The 20,230-nt window shown below is 46.8% G+C and overlaps 2 protein-coding genes across 2 annotated transcripts; one reads left to right on the top strand and one right to left on the bottom strand.

The window, feature by feature from the left end:
• Positions 1-1,128: 1,128 nt before the first annotated feature.
• Positions 1,129-6,928, top strand: LOC128278626 (basic salivary proline-rich protein 2-like). The gene is made up of 4 exons (XM_053017357.1): positions 1,129-1,377; positions 1,813-2,112; positions 3,797-4,096; positions 6,869-6,928. Exons 1-4 carry the CDS (start codon positions 1,129-1,131, stop codon positions 6,926-6,928), a joined length of 909 nt encoding a protein of 302 aa, XP_052873317.1.
• Positions 6,929-13,813: 6,885 nt separating this feature from the next.
• LOC128278625 (DNA fragmentation factor subunit alpha) lies at positions 13,814-16,256 on the bottom strand. The gene is made up of 5 exons (XM_053017356.1): positions 16,224-16,256; positions 14,802-15,014; positions 14,259-14,491; positions 14,068-14,162; positions 13,814-13,989 (listed from the first exon to the last, which is right to left on the bottom strand). Exons 1-5 carry the CDS (start codon positions 16,254-16,256, stop codon positions 13,814-13,816), a joined length of 750 nt encoding a protein of 249 aa, XP_052873316.1.
• Between the last annotated feature and the right edge of the window lie 3,974 nt (positions 16,257-20,230).

The raw sequence follows: 20,230 nt of genomic DNA, 5'->3' as shown, positions 1-20,230 counted from the left end.
ATAGCCTGGCAAGAGCCTGGCAAGAAAGTGAGCCTTTATAAGTCAAGCCAGCCATAGTGAGAGGAGTTGGCAGACAGGCTAGAAAAGTGTACAAAATGACACGGTCACGGTCGCGGTCGTGGCGGCGATCGAGGCGTCCGACCCTTCCAGGACTGCGCAGCAGAAGCAGCCTTGTTCCAGTAATGCATCCAGTAGGCCAGCGGTGTCAGTTAGTGTGGTAAGTATAGCATGAACGCGGCGGCGGCGCACACAAGAAAGAGCCTTTATAGCCTGGCAAGAGCCTGGCAAGAAAGTGAGCCTTTATAAGTCAAGCCAGCCATAGTGAGAGGAGTTGGCAGACAGACTAGAAAAGTGTACAAAATGACACGGTCACGGTCGCGGTCGTGGCGGCGATCGAGGCGTCCGACCCTTCCAGGACTGCGCAGCAGAAGCAGCCTTGTTCCAGCAATGCATCCAGTAGGCCAGCGGTGTCAGTTAGTGTGGTAAGTATAGCATGAACGCGGCGGCGGCGCACACAAGAAAGAGCCTTTATAGCCTGGCAAGAGCCTGGCAAGAAAGTGAGCCTTTATAAGTCAAGCCAGCCATAGTGAGAGGAGTTGGCAGACAGGCTAGAAAAGTGTACAAAATGACACGGTCACGGTCGCGGTCGTGGTGGCGATCGAGGCGTCCGACCCTTCCAGAACTGCGCAGCAGAAGCAGCCTTGTTCCAGCAATGCATCCAGTAGGCCAGCGGTGTCAGTTAGTGTGGTAAGTATAGCATGAACGCGGCGGCGGCGCACACAAGAAAGAGCCTTTATAGCCTGGCAAGAGCCTGGCAAGAAAGTGAGCCTTTATAAGTCAAGCCAGTCATAGTGAGAGGAGTTGGCAGACAGGCTAGAAAAATGAAAAATTGAGTGCCTTTTTTTGTTCGGGGCGTTTCAAATCCCAGTGTACAAAATGACACGGTCACGGTCGCGGTCGTGGCGGCGATCGAGGCGTCCGACCCTTCCAGGACTGCGCAGCAGAAGCAGCCTTGTTCCAGCAATGCATCCAGTAGGCCAGCGGTGTCGATGGGTAGAAGCGTCGGCGGAGGTGCTGGCGACGTCGGCGACTGTGTGTGTCGATGTGTGTTATTAACACCTTCTCCGGATGGTCGGTGCAGCCTACGCCCGCGTTCCATGTTCCATACCGACGCTGAACGGGCCCCGGAATGACGCTGGTGTCGGTGACGGTGTCGGTGGCGATGAGCAGCGCCCCCCAACAAACTTCAACAGCAACAACGGCGGCGGACTGATGGCGACCGCTACCGCTGCCCTTGCCGTCGACATAACCCAGTACCTTCACGAATTTAGGTGCCATCAGCGAAGAGCGGCGGAGGCCAGAGCCGTGGGCGCCGACGTACAGGCTGCCCTGATCAACAGAATTACTGACGTACTGGCTGTCCTGAGTCGGGCTAGGTTCTCGCAAGCGCAGACGACTTTCGGGCAGCCGGCTTTCGGGCACGCATTCGCCAGCCGTTGCACAGTGAAGATCGTTGCGAATACTCGTGTGAGGAATTTAAAAGACATGTCGGTTGCTCGGGAACCACTAGACGAAGGTCAGTTATACGACCTGGTCAAACGACTGCGCCCCATCCTTCTGGAGAATCCCCCGTGGAAAATGGGAAAAAAGGAAAGAAGAGAGCGCACGTTCGGATGGGCCGACGTGGCGCACGCAGCCGGCGCGGACCCGGCACGTTGCCGAATCATCATCAGGACACTTAAGGCAAAAGCGGTCGCGCAGACTGACGGTAACATCGAATCCCTGTTGACTCGCTTATGGCGCGACGGACAGTTGCGCCTGGTGCCGCTGGCACAACAGCCTCGTGCCCCGGATCGCTCCGGAAGTTCGGCCCCGCCGGAACCAGCTCTGCAGCGGCATCCTGGCCCGGAGGACGATCGCTCCGGAAGTTCGGCCCCGCCGGAACCAGCGCTGCAGCGGCATCCTGGCCCGGAGGACGATCGCTCCGGAAGTTCGGCCCCGCCGGAACCAGCGCTGCAGCGGCATCCTGGCCCGGAGGACGATCGCGCACCTGTCGGACGATCGATAACATCGCAGCGCAGCACACGAAAACGCCGGTGGCGTTCGATGGTGGTAAGTGAAGAAACTCAGCCATGAAGTTGCATGAAAGTTGCTGTGGCTTTTCATTTACGGACTGATTTGTTTTGTTTTAACTTTTACTTGCCTCAGAGAGGCCATATTCGTTAGAGAAAATAACAGCCGTTTCAAAGTACGGTTGTGTGGCTTGCCTGGCGTGCTGCTGCCTAATTTTCGCTATCAGCCGGTGCCGCTCCAAGCTCCTGGCTCTGTCTCTCTCTCTCTCTCTCGCCGCCAGCGTTACTTTCGGATAACGGTGAAAAGCAACACGGACGAATACTAAATCTAGGTGTAGGTTTAAAGTGGCCACGTGAGCGGTTGTAAAGTAAATTTAAATAGCGGTCAGCGATCGCGATCGCCAGAAACCGAGCAATTGGCGGCGGGTTTGAAAATGTGTTTTTCCGACAACAGGCACACGGCCCAGGTCCAGTTCCTGCACAAGGGCTCTGAAACTAATAAAATGTGCACCCACACACTGGCCGATCAAAAGCCAATATATACAGCAATGTAGCCAGCACCTGGAACTTTTTTTCTGCAACCCCGTGTCGTCTCGTGTATTTGTGAGAGCTTACAAATTCCGATTCGTGATGCGATTCCGATTCGGTGCGGCACGTTTCGCGTCAGTTTCATCGAGGCGCTTCTCGTGAACCAACCAACCAAGTGAAGAACCAACATGAGTGTTATTTATGTGCGCTCCCGACGGTAAGTGCGGGAAGGTCCCCTTTTCCCCTTTTCGGTAAGTAAAAGCATCTGTATCCCCTTTTCTTATCGTTCCAGCCCGGCTAGCCGTGCCGCGTTAGCGGCCACAATCGGCCCCGGTCGACCAGTCGCAACGAGACTGTCGAGAGGGGACCCAACCTCGCCGCTGTACTATGTACAAAGTTTCGAGGACCTGCGCATTCGGGCCGAGCTAGTGAAGGGCGTTTCCAGGATGGGCTTCACTGGACCATCGAAAATTCAGGAAGCAGCTGTACCATTTTTGATAGCCGAACTAAATAAATGATAGCCAATGTTGTGTGTGTACGCCTCTCTCGTATGACCGCTACGATAAATCAATAATTCTCTAGCTAACAATTTGCTGCAGTGGTCGTTTGCAATTTTACGCGCGGCACACATTTAGGAGTTCTGGAATATTGTCCACCGCAATCCTGTGTGTTGGTGTGGTTTGCCTGAAGCTATTTCAGCACACAGAACAAAGGCAGTTGAGCGGGTTGCCACGTTCAGTAGAGCGATTGGCGGGTTCAGTAGAGCGATGGGCTCCTGTTGAAATAAAAACCCGATCGATCGATCGGTTTCTCGGGCTAGGTTCTCGCCAGCGCAGACGACTTTCGGGCAGCCGGCTTTCGGGCACGCATTCGCCAGCCGTTGCACAGTGAAGATCGTTGCGAATACTCGTGTGAGGAATTTAAAAGACATGTCGGTTGCTCGGGAACCACTAGACGAAGGTCAGTTATACGACCTGGTCAAACGACTGCGCCCCATCCTTCTGGAGAATCCCCCGTGGAAAATGGGAAAAAAGGAAAGGAGAGAGCGCACGTTCGGATGGGCCGACGTGGCGCACGCAGCCGGCGCGGACCCGGCACGTTGCCGAATCATCATCAGGACACTTAAGGCAAAAGCGGTCGCGCAGACTGACGGTAACATCGAATCCCTGTTGACTCGCTTATGGCGCGACGGACAGTTGCGCCTGGTGCCGCTGGCACAACAGCCTCGTGTCCCGGATCGCTCCGGAAGTTCGGCCCCGCCGGAACCAGCTCTGCAGCGGCATCCTGGCCCGGAGGACGATCGCTCCGGAAGTTCGGCCCCGCCGGAACCAGCGCTGCAGCGGCATCCTGGCCCGGAGGACGATCGCTCCGGAAGTTCGGCCCCGCCGGAACCAGCGCTGCAGCGGCATCCTGGCCCGGAGGACGATCGCGCACCTGTCGGACGATCGATAACATCGCAGCGCAGCACACGAAAACGCCGGTGGCGTTCGATGGTGGTAAGTGAAGAAACTCAGCCATGAAGTTGCATGAAAGTTGCTGTGGCTTTTCATTTACGGACTGATTTGTTTTGTTTTAACTTTTACTTGCCTCAGAGAGGCCATATTCGTTAGAGAAAATAACAGCCGTTTCAAAGTACGGTTGTGTGGCTTGCCTGGCGTGCTGCTGCCTAATTTTCGCTATCAGCCGGTGCCGCTCCAAGCTCCTGGCTCTGTCTCTCTCTCTCTCTCTCGCCGCCAGCGTTACTTTCGGATAACGGTGAAAAGCAACACGGACGAATACTAAATCTAGGTGTAGGTTTAAAGTGGCCACGTGAACGGTTGTAAAGTAAATTTAAATAGCGGTCAGCGATCGCGATCGCCAGAAACCGAGCAATTGGCGGCGGGTTTGAAAATGTGTTTTTCCGACAACAGGCACACGGCCCAGGTCCAGTTCCTGCACAAGGGCTCTGAAACTAATAAAATGTGCACCCACACACTGGCCGATCAAAAGCCAATATATACAGCAATGTAGCCAGCACCTGGAACTTTTTTTCTGCAACCCCGTGTCGTCTCGTGTATTTGTGAGAGCTCGGGATTGGCTTATCATGATCCCCACCCACCTCGATCGGACGATTCGCGTCAGTTTCAGCGAAGCGCTTCTAGCGAACGGACGGAAACGGAAAATTCTCCACCAAAATTAAACAAACAAAATGAGTGTTATCTATGTGCGCTCCCGACGGTAAGTGCGGGAAGGTCCCCTTTTCCCCTTTTCGGTAAGTAAAAGCATCTGTATCCCCTTTTCTTATCGTTCCAGCCCGGCTAGCAGTGCCTCGTTAGCGGCCACAATCGGCACCGGTTGGCAAAAACAGGGCGGAGCGAAGGGCGGCGGAGGAAGATGCCGCGGCCGACGACGTACTGGCTGCCTTGATCAACACGGTTGCACAGACAGGAGCCGTTGCCGCGCGGTATCCGCGGCGGACCCGCGCAACGACGACGGTGCGACGACTACAACCCCGACGAAGATCAGCACCACCTCCTCCACGATACCGTCGGTAAGCGCTCTAAACGCGCCATTCGCCTGTGGATGGGATGCCGGCGCACACTCATCGATTAGCTGCTATTTCTACTGGTTCCAATTTTCTCGTGTATCCCTTTTTTACGTAGTCCTGAAGAGTCGTTATAGTCCATTCCTGCAAAGCAGGGTCACTGTTTAGTTGGTTTTCGAGTGCTCCAGCCTTTTCTTAGCTGCGGTTGCACTTTCTGGAAATTCGAACTCATCTTGTTTCCATAGCAATCCAACCTTCTATCTTCCGTCTTTGTATTTATTGGAATAGTAATCCGTGATCCGTGAATCAATTCATTCTTCTTGTCCCTTTGATTATACACAGACGTGTTTTCTGCGTGTTCTCCATAAGGTTATGAGCCCAGAACGTGAACGTTGAGATTTCTAGAAGAGTGAAATCATCCGACTGAGTGACGGAAATTCTGTGTTTATATGAAAATGTTCTCAAGTAGCAACGGTGCAGGAGGAGAAGGAAGTTCCGTGGCGCTCAATGTGGATGCGCTGCCAGCAATTGAAAAAATACGCGGAAGAGAAAATTTTATAACATGGCAGTTTGCAATGAAAATGGTTTTGATGCGAGAAAGATGCTGGGAAGTGTCGAAGTATAAGTGACGAAGCCGTCGTGCTGGATGTTCTTTCGTCGGCGTGCGTGCGTGCTTACACCGATGGTATCTGATTTTTGCATCTCGGATGACGGATCAAGGCGTGTTGTTGATTAATGTGATTAGAGGTAAACTATGTTTTATTTTGAACTTCCACTGGTTGCCACTAATTCGGATAAGGACCGCTAATAGTTTGTTTTAAACTTTAACATGTGTAAGACTGATCAATCTTCGAGAAAAAATTTTATCGAACAGCGATGGCGACGCAACTGAACAGAAGCTTTCGGCTTATGACACCTCGGCGCAGCAAAACAACGGATTTTTGCGTATACCAATGGTTTACACGAACGCCAGGGAACGACGGAGGCCCGTAGAAAAATATTTGGGGAAGTAATGAGTAATGTCCAGTGGAAGCAAGGCCGGGTGTCGTACGACGCCGACACCGCTTTCCCCAAACGCACGCACGCTAAATTTGTGGCGCATAAGTACGACGGCACCCATTGTAGAGCCACGCAACAAAACTCTCCTTTGGAGAAGTTGCAAATTGACATCGTCGAGGATGTCAGTGTGGGCGACGATCGCCACTTGCTACACTTAGGTGCAGTAAAAACGTTTTATCTCACTTTTACTAAGGGTCTTGGTAACGTCCAGACAATGGCCGACAAGCACTTAAAACACCTTCACGACAGATTGTGCCTCATCTGGTTCCCGCACGAACGAGGCCAGAAACAGTTCGGTAGGAACGTGGAGAGGTGATCGCCCGCTATGTTGGCCTACTTACCAGCCGTAATCGGTGGACGTTCTCCATTTCCGTCTCACCAATACCGGATTCCTTCCACCATTGCCCTGTCGATTGAACGGTCGCGGACGTTTTCGGAGTCGGCTGGTCACCTGTGGTTTCCATCCCGATGCTCCGTAGGGCGACCTTTCTCTGGTGTTCAGATCTCCTCGAAGATCTCCTCGCGTAACGGGCATCGTTCGCCAGGCTTGAACGTAACGTTCTTAGCATTTGGAGCTCATCTTGATTGGATGTGACGCTAGATGAATCGAGGTGCAACGAAACAAAGTCACGCAATTCTGCCAATTGTTAACCACAAATTCATGTCCCTGTTTCTGTGGTAACAGATGTCCAAACGCCCAGCCACCCAGTGGTACGACGAGTACGCCGATAGCGATCTACTCTAGCTATGGTCTGCCGCTTTCACACGCGCAGACACGCAAACCCACGCGCACGCACTTTCACTCCCGGGCAGCTATGCTGTTAGGGACCTTATGGAACCGCGGCACAGTGGTAAAGTTTATGTCAGTTAAAACGGGTGACCCTTTTGTGGTTTACGGCAAACCGCTCACAAAACAGCGCAAGTGTGGGAATCATCCTTTCAAAAAGCCAATAGGGCTGGACGTGTGGACAACCGAAGACAAAGAGGATCTCCAAGAGGCAAAAAAATATCGTATAACGGACATGATAGCTAAACTGTGCCCAGTATGGATGCCCATACACACGGGATTCACTCCTCTGCCGGAATCGTTTGAGTAGTTATGTTAGGTTAGGGTTAGAGAATAAGGTTCTTTGGGAATTGCCATTTTAAAATACAAAACACTTTACACTTTGCTAAACCTAACCATTAAACGATACCGTGAAGCATTTTGAATTGAAAAATGACAGCAAAGGGTATGGTTGAAAATTGGGATACCGAGTCGACTGAAGTCAAGTATGACTTGTTCGTCGACGAGGCCCCGCTCGCGAAACGAACAATACCCGTTGGTTTCGGGCGAACCATCTGGGGCATCCTAGCGAGATTACACAACCGCCCGGTACCACCTGGCCACCCCTTTGTGGTAGGCTTACATTACGGTGGAAGACCAACGTGTGCGGATTTTTTGCGCCCGGTAACAGAGGAGGCGGTACAGTTATACAACTCCAACCTACCTTTGAAAAGAAAGGCCGTACGCGTGTCACCTCGAGTGGTGATCACCGACGCCAAAGCTAGAAGTTTTGTTAAAGGGACGGCCGAAGCAAATGGGTTCTACAGGTGCACGAAGTGCACTGTTAGAGGAACAAGGGAATGTCACCCGCAGGCGGTTTGTTTCTGCGAGTGGGAAAACTGCGCCCCAAGAACATGGGAACATTTCGTGAGTGAGGAGCACCCCAGAGAGTATGTGCATATCGGTGGAGTGATCACGCCTTTTGCGATGTTTCCATGCGACATCGTACGAGACGTTATCGTTATTGTTGGCGATGATCGCCATTTGCTACACCTCGGCCCAGCAAAACAACGGATTTTAGCGTATACCAATGGTTTACACGAACGCCAGGGAATGACGGAGGCCCGTAGAAAAATATTTGGGGAAGTAATGAGTAATGTCCGGTTGGCGCAATAGAGGCCGCACCGTTTAGTGGGACGTGCATTAGAGTGGACTCCTCAAATGTGGGGATCTTTTATGGACCTCGTAGGATCTTGGTGCGTCCCTCTCAAGTAAGCCAATACTCCCAGGGCAGCGGAAGACAATTCGAAACGATTTCGTTTTGCTACTCGAAACCAAATCCAATGATGCAGACAGCTGGTTTTTGGCGCACAGCGAACGATCAACGGCTGTCGAAGTTGTTAAATTTTTAAGGGCTGCGAGTGATGATGTCTTGTGAAACAAGTCAGTCAATTTGAACATCCGGGGAAATATGTGCCGCTGGATTTGAATGTGTTTCACACACAAGATAAACGACAGCTCCACGCAACTGAATGTTATAAGCTGGATGATATAATTTCCAAACTGGTTGTGTTGATTGTCAAACATTTTTTCGTGGTTTGTGGTAAAAGGTTAAAGGTTCTCGAAATGTTAAAAGATGGAATTCGAACAGAAATATGTGAGACATGACTTCACAAATATGGTAAAGGCCTTGTTGGCCAATACAATTATTATTGAAGCTAACGCGAACACCAATCTAGCCGATCTCGAACAAGCTTGGGTGAAGATTCATACAATGATGGGAAAGAGTGCTGTCGAGTGCAAACGATGGTACAAACTTTTGAAGAATCAATACTACGCACGCAAGTGGCGAACACGAACCTTCGTTACGTTCGTTCGTTATTCAATGAACGCCGAGGTCATGAGGCATTTTCCAACGAGTAACCAATGATCTGATAACGAGTAATTCAATGCTGTTAATTATGTTTGTCTTTGGTGCTATTAGACATAAGCGAGGAAGGTCCCCACGCCTGACTACTTGAGGGACTATAGTCGAGAGTTTGCTGTGACTTCCTACACGGGGACAACGGAGACTGGCAGTACACTACCGGCAGAGGAAAACCCGGCGGTAGCCCCCCCCCCCCTGGAGCAGTTTGAAGACCTCGCCGAGCAACAAGCGAACTGCGAACGCACGCTGGATGGGTTCATCCAGCGTAAAAGAGCAGCGTTGCGCAGGATCGAGGAACACATCGAGCGCGCGCGGAATCATGTGCTGAGGCTGGAGAAGGTCAGCAGCCAAACTCGGCCAGTGAGGTGTGTGTGAATTTTGTCGGAATATAGGAAAGATGTAATTTAGTGCTGACATTGTTTCTAGGACGACGGTGACGACGAGTTCGGTGGTCCTTGGTGGCCGGTGGACGTGGAAGACGAAGTCCATGCACCGCACGAACCAAGACAAGGATGCCCAAGGATCCCCGAATCGCGTTCAACGGGTCCTGGGAAGTGTAGGAGCAGGAAGTCAAGGATGATGAAAATGATGAGCTAATCGGGCACCTTTGGCACCGGAAATTAGGTACGTATTTGATATTTAATTATTGTAGATTATTACTAAATTACACATTATTGCACTTCTCGTTACAGATGACGCAATTATGGCCAACGTGGCCAAGAGAACCGGCAAGGTTAAATTAGATATTCACGTAGACGAAGCCCCGTTGTGTCAACCAACGAATCCGAGATTGACTTCGTGGGTCATTCTAGGCAGGTTAGTGGAAAAAAAAACCACCTGGCCATCCATTTGTACTCACCGTTTTCTGTGGCGAGAGTAAGCCACCGATTCACCAGTCCTTGGCTCTGTGTGCGATTCTGTAGCTCAGTTGATTGCTACACCATTGGTCAAAGCCAATGGTCGTAGACTAAAAGTGAAAGCACGGGCTGTGCTGGCAGATGCTGCCGCCTGATTATACATGTCAAAGGTAAATTTCGCATTTATTGGGATGCGATTATTTATTCTTAATACATATTTTATTTATTTGAACTACAGGCACAGTACAACAATCAACGACATACGGGTGCCCAAGTGCACCATTCCAGGAAAAAGCGTATCCGTACTCAATCGCAGTAAAAAATACACTATTCAGACGTCCTTCTTCAACAAAAACGGTGAACCATCACCCCCGCGGACCCATCAAGAATTCGTTGATAAAATATACGACGCCACTCATCGTCACAAGAACGAGCCCATTACTCCGTTGGCAGATTTGATTAAGGATATGACGGTCGCCGACGAACGCCATATTTTACATACCCAAGGTGTGCACGACCTTTAAAGGGGGAATTAAAGATCCTCGGCTGTCGACAATGCTTGAAGAAGCAATAGGGAAAGTAAGAATCTCACATGAAAGGAGGGCAGCTGTCGGGCGAACATTAAAAGGTGCATATGCATATATCATGGACGTGGTAGGAATGATAATCTTTGAACAATTGGGCCAGCAAAAGTTGTTCGAAAATTACTGCCGCCTACATTTGGCAATTGCGATATGCAAACATGCCCGATGGGCAGACTACCGAAAAGCAGCCAAGCGACAATTAAAAGAGTTCGTAATAGAGCATTGTCACCAATGGTCACCTGCAAAACACACCACATCCAACACCATCTCGTGGATGAGGTGGAGAGATTTGAGCCGCTGTCCACGTGCTGTCCACGGATCCCTTCGAGGAGGAACTTAGTGTCCTGAAAGACATTGTTGATCCGAAATGGATAGTAAATGGCAAATGGCGCAATATAACTTGGCCGTGTTGCGGCATAAAATATTTAATTCTGTATTAAAGCAACCATTATTGTATGATGGTACGCTGGATTACCGTAGCAAACAATATAACGGTTATGTTAACAAAGTTATCGAAGTTACCAAAGTGAAAGACGCGGAGTTTCACCATATTGTAAGGTTGGGAAGGAATTTTGTGAGTAAAAAACAAATATCATGGGGCGATCATTTGAAAGATTATTGTGAAAAACACCCACAAATGCCACAACGTCCAATTACAATTTTGGAGAGGAAGCGGAACAAAAGTAGAAAAACTTTGTTGTGCCTTAGGAATGTAAAGAAAAAAGTGAGTATACATTACTTTCATTAACCTGCGTTGATAATCATAATTTACTTTTTCATTTTAGTTTGAGTCTATGAAGGAGGAAAAAATGAAAGAGGCGTGTTTACCTTCAGCACATCTCGAAATCCCATATACTTCACCCGGATCACCTGATTCCAGTTCGTCGGAAGATGATTACGATAAATTCGCGTCGCTAAGGACGGGTCGCCGGTGCAGCAGGTGACAGCGGCCCTGCTAATGCGGGAACGTGCACGTGCACAGACTCGGAATGAGGATAATTATCCCGTAAGATATCTTGGAGGACGTAAAGTGAAAATCCGAAAACATTTTCTTTTGAAAGCCTCTGCCGATCCAGACAACTGGTCCTTAGCACCGGGCTAGGGCCAGTATGAGACTGTGAGCCACGGCATAGTGGTGATGAAATTTGTTTCAGTTAAAACGGGTGACCCTTTTGTGGTGTACGGGAAACCCCTAACCGAACAACGCAGTAGTGGGAAACATCCTTTCGCGGATCCAATTGGGTTGGACGTGTGGTTCATAGACAACAAAGAGGATCTGGAAGAACAACAAGGAAGGTAGTCCGAAGTGTCCTTCGATTCCGGTGTGACTAAAAATTATCATTCTCATTCGTGCTGATTGCGGTACTAACTGTTGCTATGCCTCCTAAATTTTGACTACACTTTGTTTGCGAAACAAGTTTTGAAACCTCAATTTCGACCCTTGTTCGAGCCAGACAAGACAAGGCAGTGGGTTCTTTCAGGGTGTAATCAGAAGTTATCACCAGTTGGTGAATTCTTCCCCCGGTGGGTGCCGGAAGCGTTTTCATTACATGAGGGAAACTGCTAAGTACAAAAAAGTTGACTTTTTTGAATACGTAAAAACGTACAAATACAATGGACACCCAAGACGTGCTAGAACTCTTGAGGAAAAGATCAAAAGAAAGGAATGTGAACGAATGCCGATATCAGCTGGTGCTGAAAAGTGGCGTCCCAGTTTCGAGGAAATCGAGATGTACCACGAACAAGAGTATTTAAAGTTGACGGCCACCCCTTCAACTAGCGCCGCCACCACCGCCAAAGTGACGAACGTACCGACGACAGCGGATCAAAATGATGCCGAATTAGAAGCTCATGACAACAGCGGTGTGGCATACGAAGAACTCGAGTTGGTTATTCAGCAGTTGAAAAAGAAACACGAAGGAAAGATAGATTGAGAAACTAAAAGATCAGATTAATACGCTTTCCCAACAATTACAGGCTATGGCATGGCATAGCAATTCATGCAGCAACAAATGAATTCAATAAGACATCATTCTGATGCAGTCGCCCGGATCTTCATCTTCTTTGACCATGCCGCACGTTGCACACGTTTGTTTGCACTCGTCGGAGACTGAACGCTAAGAGATTATTTATTTAATCTATTTGCATCTAGGTGTAATCTATTAAAATCAGAAATGACTGAAGAAATAGTTTCAACAAGAGTATCGATTGGAAACGCCCGGCGAAATAGAGGCAAAATTCTTAAGCCTACAACGCAACTGTCGGGGTGCCAACGATAAAAGATGGGTCGATAAAAGCATAATCCTCGGTATACAGCCAAACATTTAAAACAGTGGCCGACAATACTAAAATGCGCTCCTGCGTGCAAAATGCTAAAGATGTCTGAAACACAACTTTCAACAACGGTCAACACCAATGTCGCCAGTATAAAAAAGTAAAGTATCAAAATCAGTTTTTGAACATTTGCGCCTATCCGTCCATCTATTTTGGGGAATGTCGAGCAAAAGCTTGGCCGGTACTCATTTTTGATCGTTGTTTAAAGTTCTCCTCTTAGTCCAAAGATATTAGCTAACAGAAACGGCCTAACCATTGGGTTGTGACCAATTGAAAGCACCGTATCAGAAACGTTATAGCAATGTTATCAGAAATTCATATTCATGTAAGTAGCAAGTAGAACTATTTGTCTGCCGTCCGATATGAGCAGTGACGTAACACGGGTACTGAACGTGAACCTGCAAAGCTGCGGAAGCCCTTTCAGCAGTGAATCCGTATCAACCCGCGTTAGAAATGTGTAACGGCCGTACGGATTAACCAAGTGTCATTGAAAGCGATGAGAGTCGATCGCCAAGACGAGCATCGAAGAGTAAAAGTTTCTCATTACGAGGTTCCACAGTCCGCCAAGAACAGCGTCGATCGTTTCAGTAAAACACCATATTGGCCTTAGCACACGGTACGACGATAGCTTTAGGTTATCAGAAATTCAAATGGGAAATAAGTGAATATTCCGAGCTACGACATCGAGTCAAAGATGAAATGTCGAGATTGAAGAATACAGCAATCAGCTGTAGACATTGAAACCAATGACAAGTACATCAATTGAATTATGACATATAGTTAACACCACTCCACTTGGCCACTAGAATTAGAATACGGTGCTAAGTTGTTCCTCATTATAAGACAAATTCAATCATATTTAAAAAGATTCTAAACAGATTCGAAGTCAATTCAACACTTCAATACTGCAATCAACCATCCCAGATTAATGCAATCAATAATTTTCCTCCAAAAAATAATAAATTATAATCTTGACCAAGCATAATCTACATAGAAATGTTATGAGTTAACCATTTCCCAATTTGAATTGAGCAATAGTTGAAGAAAACACTTTTTGTTGTAGTGTCACAGTAATACTAATGTTAAATGCCCGTGATTTACCTTACTTTTGTAAGGTATTTAAAAATAGATGAGATAAAAATAATAAATACCACAAATCGATTCACCTTGATTCACCAACGGTTTCAGCAACAATAGCTACACTGTCGGTCGGTTTACTGTCCGCCAACACTGTAGTTGACGGTGTCGACGGCGACGACGAAGAAGATTCGGCAGCCGCTGCAGTCATTTCCATCCGAGACTGCGGTTGGTTTGTGATGGCGGAAAATTGTGTAGTTGCTACAAAAATAAATCAAACATACATAACGTTGAATGATAAATTCTAAAATGAAATGTTGTGTGTGGACACAGACTTACCACATTGACTTTCTTCTTCCGACTGCTCTTGACGTTTTGCAAAAAGTTTTAACAACTTAATTGCGTCAAAAGCCTGTCTTTTTTCATACAGGATTCTGTGGCAAACATGAAATTAGAAAAAAGAAAATTTTAAAATCTTAGTAACGGGTAAAAAGTAACCCTAACCAGCGCCAAATCCCGATCCCCCTAACCTGCCTGAAGCTTCCTTTAACTGCTCGACGAAATCCTTGCCAGTAATGTCAGCGAACGAATTTGGATCCATATTTGACAGCAATTCGAGGTCCGGTTCACTCAATACGGATACGTTGCACACGTTTGTCTTCATGTGCGACACCAGTTTTTTTAAGTGGATCCGTTCCACTTCCGGACTGTCTGTGACATCCGACGAGTCTCGTCGCGTCGTTATCGTAACGTAGTGTGTGGGCTGTAGAAAAAATGAGATAATTATAGATTATTTGTTTGCGCTGTGGTCAAAGTTTCTACTGGCTGTTAAAGAGGAGTGAATTGATTACAGAAATCCTTCTAGGCAGTCTAAAAACTGGGACCAGTAGAAATTTTAGAACCAGAATAGAAATTTTAAAACACCCCTTTTCTCGATAAAGAATATGAACTGCAAGGACAAAAAACACCATCATTGGCTGGATTGGTAAAAATATAGCAACAAATGGGTCCTCTGTAGTTTAAATTGGTAAAGGTTACACAAGTTACTGATTTGGTTACAAAATAATACGCACGTCTACCCATTGTTGGTCGGAAAACACTGCTATCAGTTCTGCGTTTGGCTCCAGCGTTTGAAAATAATCCTCGTCGTCCACCTCTGTGCCGTCCGAATCTAGATGGATGTTCGGCAGATCTTGACGTCCAAATTTTTCGGCCGCCTTCACCCGAACTTCTGCCAAAGTGGCGGCCACAACAGCCTTTTTCACAGCTCTCGTAACGTCTTTGATCTAAAACAAAAAACATTGACAAAAGAAATATCACAATTAAAAATTATCTCATCTTCTATAAAGTACGTTGTCGAATTTGCATTTAAAATGACAGCATATTCTTGTGAATTCTGAAATTTATTACATTTTTCATTCGCTTAACACGCGGACGCGGTCTTGCGTTTTTCAAGTGATATTAAATTTCTTTCGTAACAGCTTCCAGGCTGTCGCCGTTTAGAGAACTGTGTTGCACAGCGGCCTAGTGTTCAAATTATGTGCACGTTGTTTCAAGTTCAATATATTCGACAAGATTGAACATGAATGTTCAAGTCTTCGCTATGCACGTTCTCCGTTTTGTTGGCTGTGGCTTTCTTTTGTGTTTCCGAAGGTTCAGAAAAAACAGAATCGGAAGTCGCTCGCCTGACTTTGTACTGCTTTGTAGTCGTCATTTTTATGCTCTCGAATTTTCTCCATTCCACCGAACACGATCATTACTCCGCATTGCTCGATATTCAAAAAATAAAGTTTCACTATAAACCGAGAACTCATGAAGGTCCAGGCCACAATTTATTTTATATGACGCTTTATTATAATATCACGTGTTAAAATTAAAAATGGCGGTTGAAATAAGCACATTTCAACCGTCATTTTTCATTTTAACATGTGCAGAAAGCAAGGCTTGCTTTCTGAACAACGATGGCGAATGTGGTGTGGTGTGGTGTGGCGGTGGCCGTTACTGTTCTTTTGTTTTGTTGCACAAAAATCAGAAAAAAAATTGTACGACAAAAATCAGACGAACGACTTCCGGCCCTACTTTAAATTTTTCCTGAACCTTCGGAAAGACAAAAGCGAGTCAGACAGACACAGACCACACTGTCCACACGCTACGATTTGGTCTGTGCGATGCGATTGCACAGACCAAATAGCAGCCAAACCGGAGCGTGTGGACCGGACTTAAAATTAATTCCAAGAACTGTCTCTCTTCAACGGCATACTACGTACACACGAGTGTACAGGAGCTGTCATTTTGTGGCAGCGCATGCGCTTCTTGTTTTTTATAATTTGTTCTTGATAAGATGCCCATGACTGTCACCCACGATCGTGCACTTATGTCAGTAATAGCGGGAAGCATTTAAATGCTGTTGAAAACAATTGTTCACATCGCGAAGCAGCAGCGCGTCGAAAGCGCTTCCGCACAACACCAGGAGAAGTAACTTCTTTTTTGCTTACCTTGTACGGCGCTTTCTGCCGTTCGGACTCCATTTTCCTCCAGAGGCGCACACGTTAAAAAAAAACTTGGCAGGAGCACAACGAACCGAACACTTAGAACGCACGACGAGAAATGAGCGGCCAGCGCAATTTTTACTCCGGCAATCATGAAATTTCGCAGCGCTCTCCGAGTCGCGAAACTCGCTCTCCGAGTCGCTCAGTGGGAGAGTTCGCGCTCTCGTATTTCACACAAAGCGAGCGAAACTGGGGGTCCACACGAACCGTAAATAAGAGCGTAAAATTAATTTATTATGTCAAATCGTTTATGCTGCGTGTGGCAGGCTTAAAATATAAAAACGTGATCACCGAAATATCAAACGTGTTTCCATTCGTGTTTTTGGCCCGAGAAAATAGAAATCAAAGAGGTAAGTTGATTTCTGAATAATTTATAGTTAAATTTAAAAAAAACATCACAAATAAGAACATACATTATCCTCTGTTTGTAAACAAACGCTCAGTTTTACGCTTTACGTTTTACGTTTTACAGGGTCCGCTGAAGCGCAAAGGTTTTCACACCATTTGATCGATTTGACGTCATAAATATTTTACGTTTTATGTTTTACGGATCGTGTGGCTCAGAGAAACAGTAATCCTCTCCCACTGTCCGAGCGACTCGTCACAAAAGGGCGCGGATTACGTTGTTTGCAAACAATGGTCATGTACCGAGGAAGGAACGGTGCGCGGCGGAAAGCATGTGCTTTTTAGCTCCAACGCAAGAACTTTCCAGGTACAATTTTCATCCCATGTATACATTTGATCGGCATTTGCAACAATGTGGCTTGTCCTATGTTCCTATGCAAAAGACGTCCTTTACAACGTGAACTCGAGTGCAAAACTTCAAATTTGATGCTTTTTACGACTCTATTTATTCTAATAATATTTAAAAACTCTCCCAACTGGTTTTCTTTACATCCAACATTCAACAGAAGAGGTTGTCGAGACAAAAGGTTTCTGTTTTGGCACTAGGAAACAAAGCGGATGGAACTGAAAAATACATGTTCATTCCTGTCGTTGCAAACCAACCACAAAAAATCATGAGTCTAGAATTTTCGTTCCAAATCGTTACACGAAGTTTTTTTGCAGACGACGACGTATTTTTGCAGAATCGGAAACAGGGAGAGGATCGTGAAACGAGAGAAATAAGAGCAAACTCTCCGCATGAGCGACGGCGAGTCCGGAGAGGATCGTGAAACGAGAGAAATGAGAGCAAACTCTCCGCATGAGCGACGGCGAGTCTCAAAGCATATGACGATGAAACGTACACCACGGTACGGTTGTCAAAAAACGGGCGCGGACGATGTTGTTTGCAAACAACGGGGTCATGTGCCGACGGAATCGCGGTGTGCCGCTGCTGACCCACATAAGACGGAGACGGATCCTCTCCGACATTAGGGCATCCAAGACACATGCACCCTGCAAGGAGTAAAGTTGGATGAGAACAGCATACACCGGCTCTCTGGTGCGTATAATGAGCAAAGGAGCAAAGGACTTGGCTCGTGCCGTAATCATTGGAAGTTCGCTTACTCACCTTCGTTCGAATCAATCAAATCCCTAATCAGGATACTCGTTTGCTGGCTGTAGAACAAACTTCGTATCGAGGTGTAGGACAACTTGCTGCAAAGACACCATACACAGAAAACTGCACAGGTATCCAGTTTCAATTCTATTGCTGCCAAGTGCCGGCAGTGCAAAGGAGGTGCTCATTCAAGGACTATACTATTTCAAGGGTTCAGTACCATTTAAGACGCAACTTCATAATATTTTTACTTTTTGTTATCGTATGTAAGCTACACGCACAATGTTTATAAAAAGATCATAACAAATATTAAGAAACTCATAATGTTCTTGGAATGTATTAAAAATTTTCACTCTTTCCTTTCCTTTCTTTGGTATTTATTTTTTTGTTAATTTTGATCTTGACTCAGCGTACTGAGCGTACTTTATTGAAAGATGCCATTTGTATAATGCAAACGATCAACTATATTTTCCAGCTTTTGCTTTTCTACCGGTGTTAGGTAGGGAAACGGTTTGCTATGCTCTGTCTTGCATATCACAAGCCTTTTCCACGTGCATCTGATTCCGTTCCCACACTGCGGTGGCAAGTGCCGAAAAAGGGCGTACTAAACCGACTGCTGCCATAAATACGGGCCGGTCCGTTCTTCTAAGATTTGAAAAAACCGACTGCTGCCAACTTTGAACGGGAGAATCGTGGTCTCTGTCCATCGAAGATGTCGTTGAAACTAAATTGCTCAATGAACCGCTTGATGGCGCCCGTCCTGGAGAAATAACGGCCCCCAATCTGTAGCTCGCATCCCTAGGATCCTGCCAACAACGGATAGGTTACGCGAGTTCATAGTGCCAGATTCGAAGTGTTTACAGGCTGAGATGGAACGTGCCTGAACACTCTTTTGTCGATGTTCTTTCGACGCCGTCTAGTGTGCTTTGCCTTTGCGAACCGATCCGGCGGTAATGCAAAAGTTGGCACATAAAATAAACTAAATAGCGCCAACAGCAGTAACAGCTAGACAAAGGGTCAGGTTCGACTAAGTTCACACAAAAAGTTTGGTTCTAGATGGATCGCCTAATGATTTATCATTTTTCCTTTTTTTTCACAAATCTTATTCGCAAGGGGATTCATTTGGGACCACTGCCACCATTGCCGAAGGGCTTTACTTTAGCCCTTTAACACAGACATCACATGATCCAGACAGAATCGAAACCACGGCACTTGGTCAGAAAGATGTATTAAATTCGTGCTGGTAGTCCATCCCCGGTAGTCACGAAATGTAAAGCAAACTGTTGAATAATTGCAGACAGCAGGTTTCGCGTGGTCGGTGATTAATAGGACTTTATTTGTCTAGAGTTCTAGCGCGACTGACTTATGTGGCTATAAATGAGAGAGGCAGTGCTGCCGACTGGCAGTGCTGCCGACTGGTTGTACTGCCGACTGGCAGTGCTGCCGACTGGTTGTACTGCCGACTGGCAGTGCTGCCGGAACTACTACATTGCAGGAACGCAATTTTCAACACAAACACAACCCAGACTGTTGTTACAAGGATTCTGGGTTTTAATTCTCTTTCTGTTTGCCTCTGTCCGCTTACCGCTTCTGATCAAGAAAGTGTCTAGACAGGTTTTTGGGTTGTTTTAAAGGTTAAAGGTTACACCGTGTATATAATACTTGGCAGGGATGTTTAGTTCCCCGGGGGGTACCGCTGCTGACGCGAAGGGAGAAGATTCAGCCAAGCGAGCTCCAAGGAGTGTCTGCTGCGGAAGGATATTGCTTTGTAAACTCGAACTTCGCTGCCACCCGGTGTAGGAGCGAAAAGGAAACTTTGTTTTTCTTACGGTCGGCGAACGAGCTCAAACATTTGCGTATTATGGAATGTGTTTCGCCTATTTATTTTATTCCGTTGCTCAATAACTCACCTTAATGAAGTTTTGAAATGGAAACGCAAAGGAACAGCCCTGAGGTGGAATAAATCGATCGGTTCACACGACTGTTTGCCAGTGCTTCCTGCAACTATTTCCATGAGACAAGTTCAATTATCAAAACCAAAATACGCTTTCTAGGATGTGGAAATCAGAAGTCTACACAAACTAGATCGGGTGTAGATGGCAACAAGTCTCTAAACAACGGCGGCTCTGTTGAGTTAGGTAAAGGTTCATCAATCTACCTAGGTGACGTAACATCTGCTCTCGTGGACACGGTGTACCAGTCCCACATATAATATGTTTAGTTGAAAGGGAAAATTGAAGCAAAACTAATGCCATTCCATGTTCGGAATTCGGAACTCCATTAGCAGCCTGTATGTTAAATTTATTTACTAAGCTTTATTTCAATTGACTTAACGCCCCCATCGTCTCTAGCATCTTCCAGAAGATCCCCAAATAAAGTCGCTAATGTTTTGCGAATTAAATAATATGCACAATTTGACGATTGTTCAACAACCGATTGTAGCAAAACGCTG

Source organism: Anopheles cruzii, chromosome 2, assembly GCF_943734635.1.
Source record: "Anopheles cruzii chromosome 2, idAnoCruzAS_RS32_06, whole genome shotgun sequence".
In the NCBI taxonomy this organism is placed as follows: domain Eukaryota; kingdom Metazoa; phylum Arthropoda; class Insecta; order Diptera; family Culicidae; genus Anopheles; species Anopheles cruzii.
Note: the sequence above shows the minus strand (reverse complement) of the source record. Positions and strands in the feature narration are given on the sequence as shown.

Bases quoted from the DNA above. Each gene is read 5' to 3' on its own strand.
- LOC128278626 (XM_053017357.1), top strand. From the start codon at position 1,129: ATGGTCGGTGCAGCCTACGCCCGCGTTCCATGTTCCATACCGACGCTG. The intron at 1,378-1,812 runs GTACAGGCTGCC...CGCGACGGACAG, and splicing joins CCAGAGCCGTGGGCGCCGAC to TTGCGCCTGGTGCCGCTGGC. The intron at 4,097-6,868 runs GTAAGTGAAGAA...CTGTGGTAACAG, and splicing joins GCCGGTGGCGTTCGATGGTG to ATGTCCAAACGCCCAGCCAC.
- LOC128278625 (XM_053017356.1), bottom strand. From the start codon at position 16,256: ATGGAGTCCGAACGGCAGAAAGCGCCGTACAAG. The intron at 15,015-16,223 runs GTAAGCAAAAAA...TTTTTGTTTTAG, and splicing joins GGCAGAAAGCGCCGTACAAG to ATCAAAGACGTTACGAGAGC. The intron at 14,492-14,801 runs GTGCGTATTATT...TTTTTTCTACAG, and splicing joins CCGACCAACAATGGGTAGAC to CCCACACACTACGTTACGAT.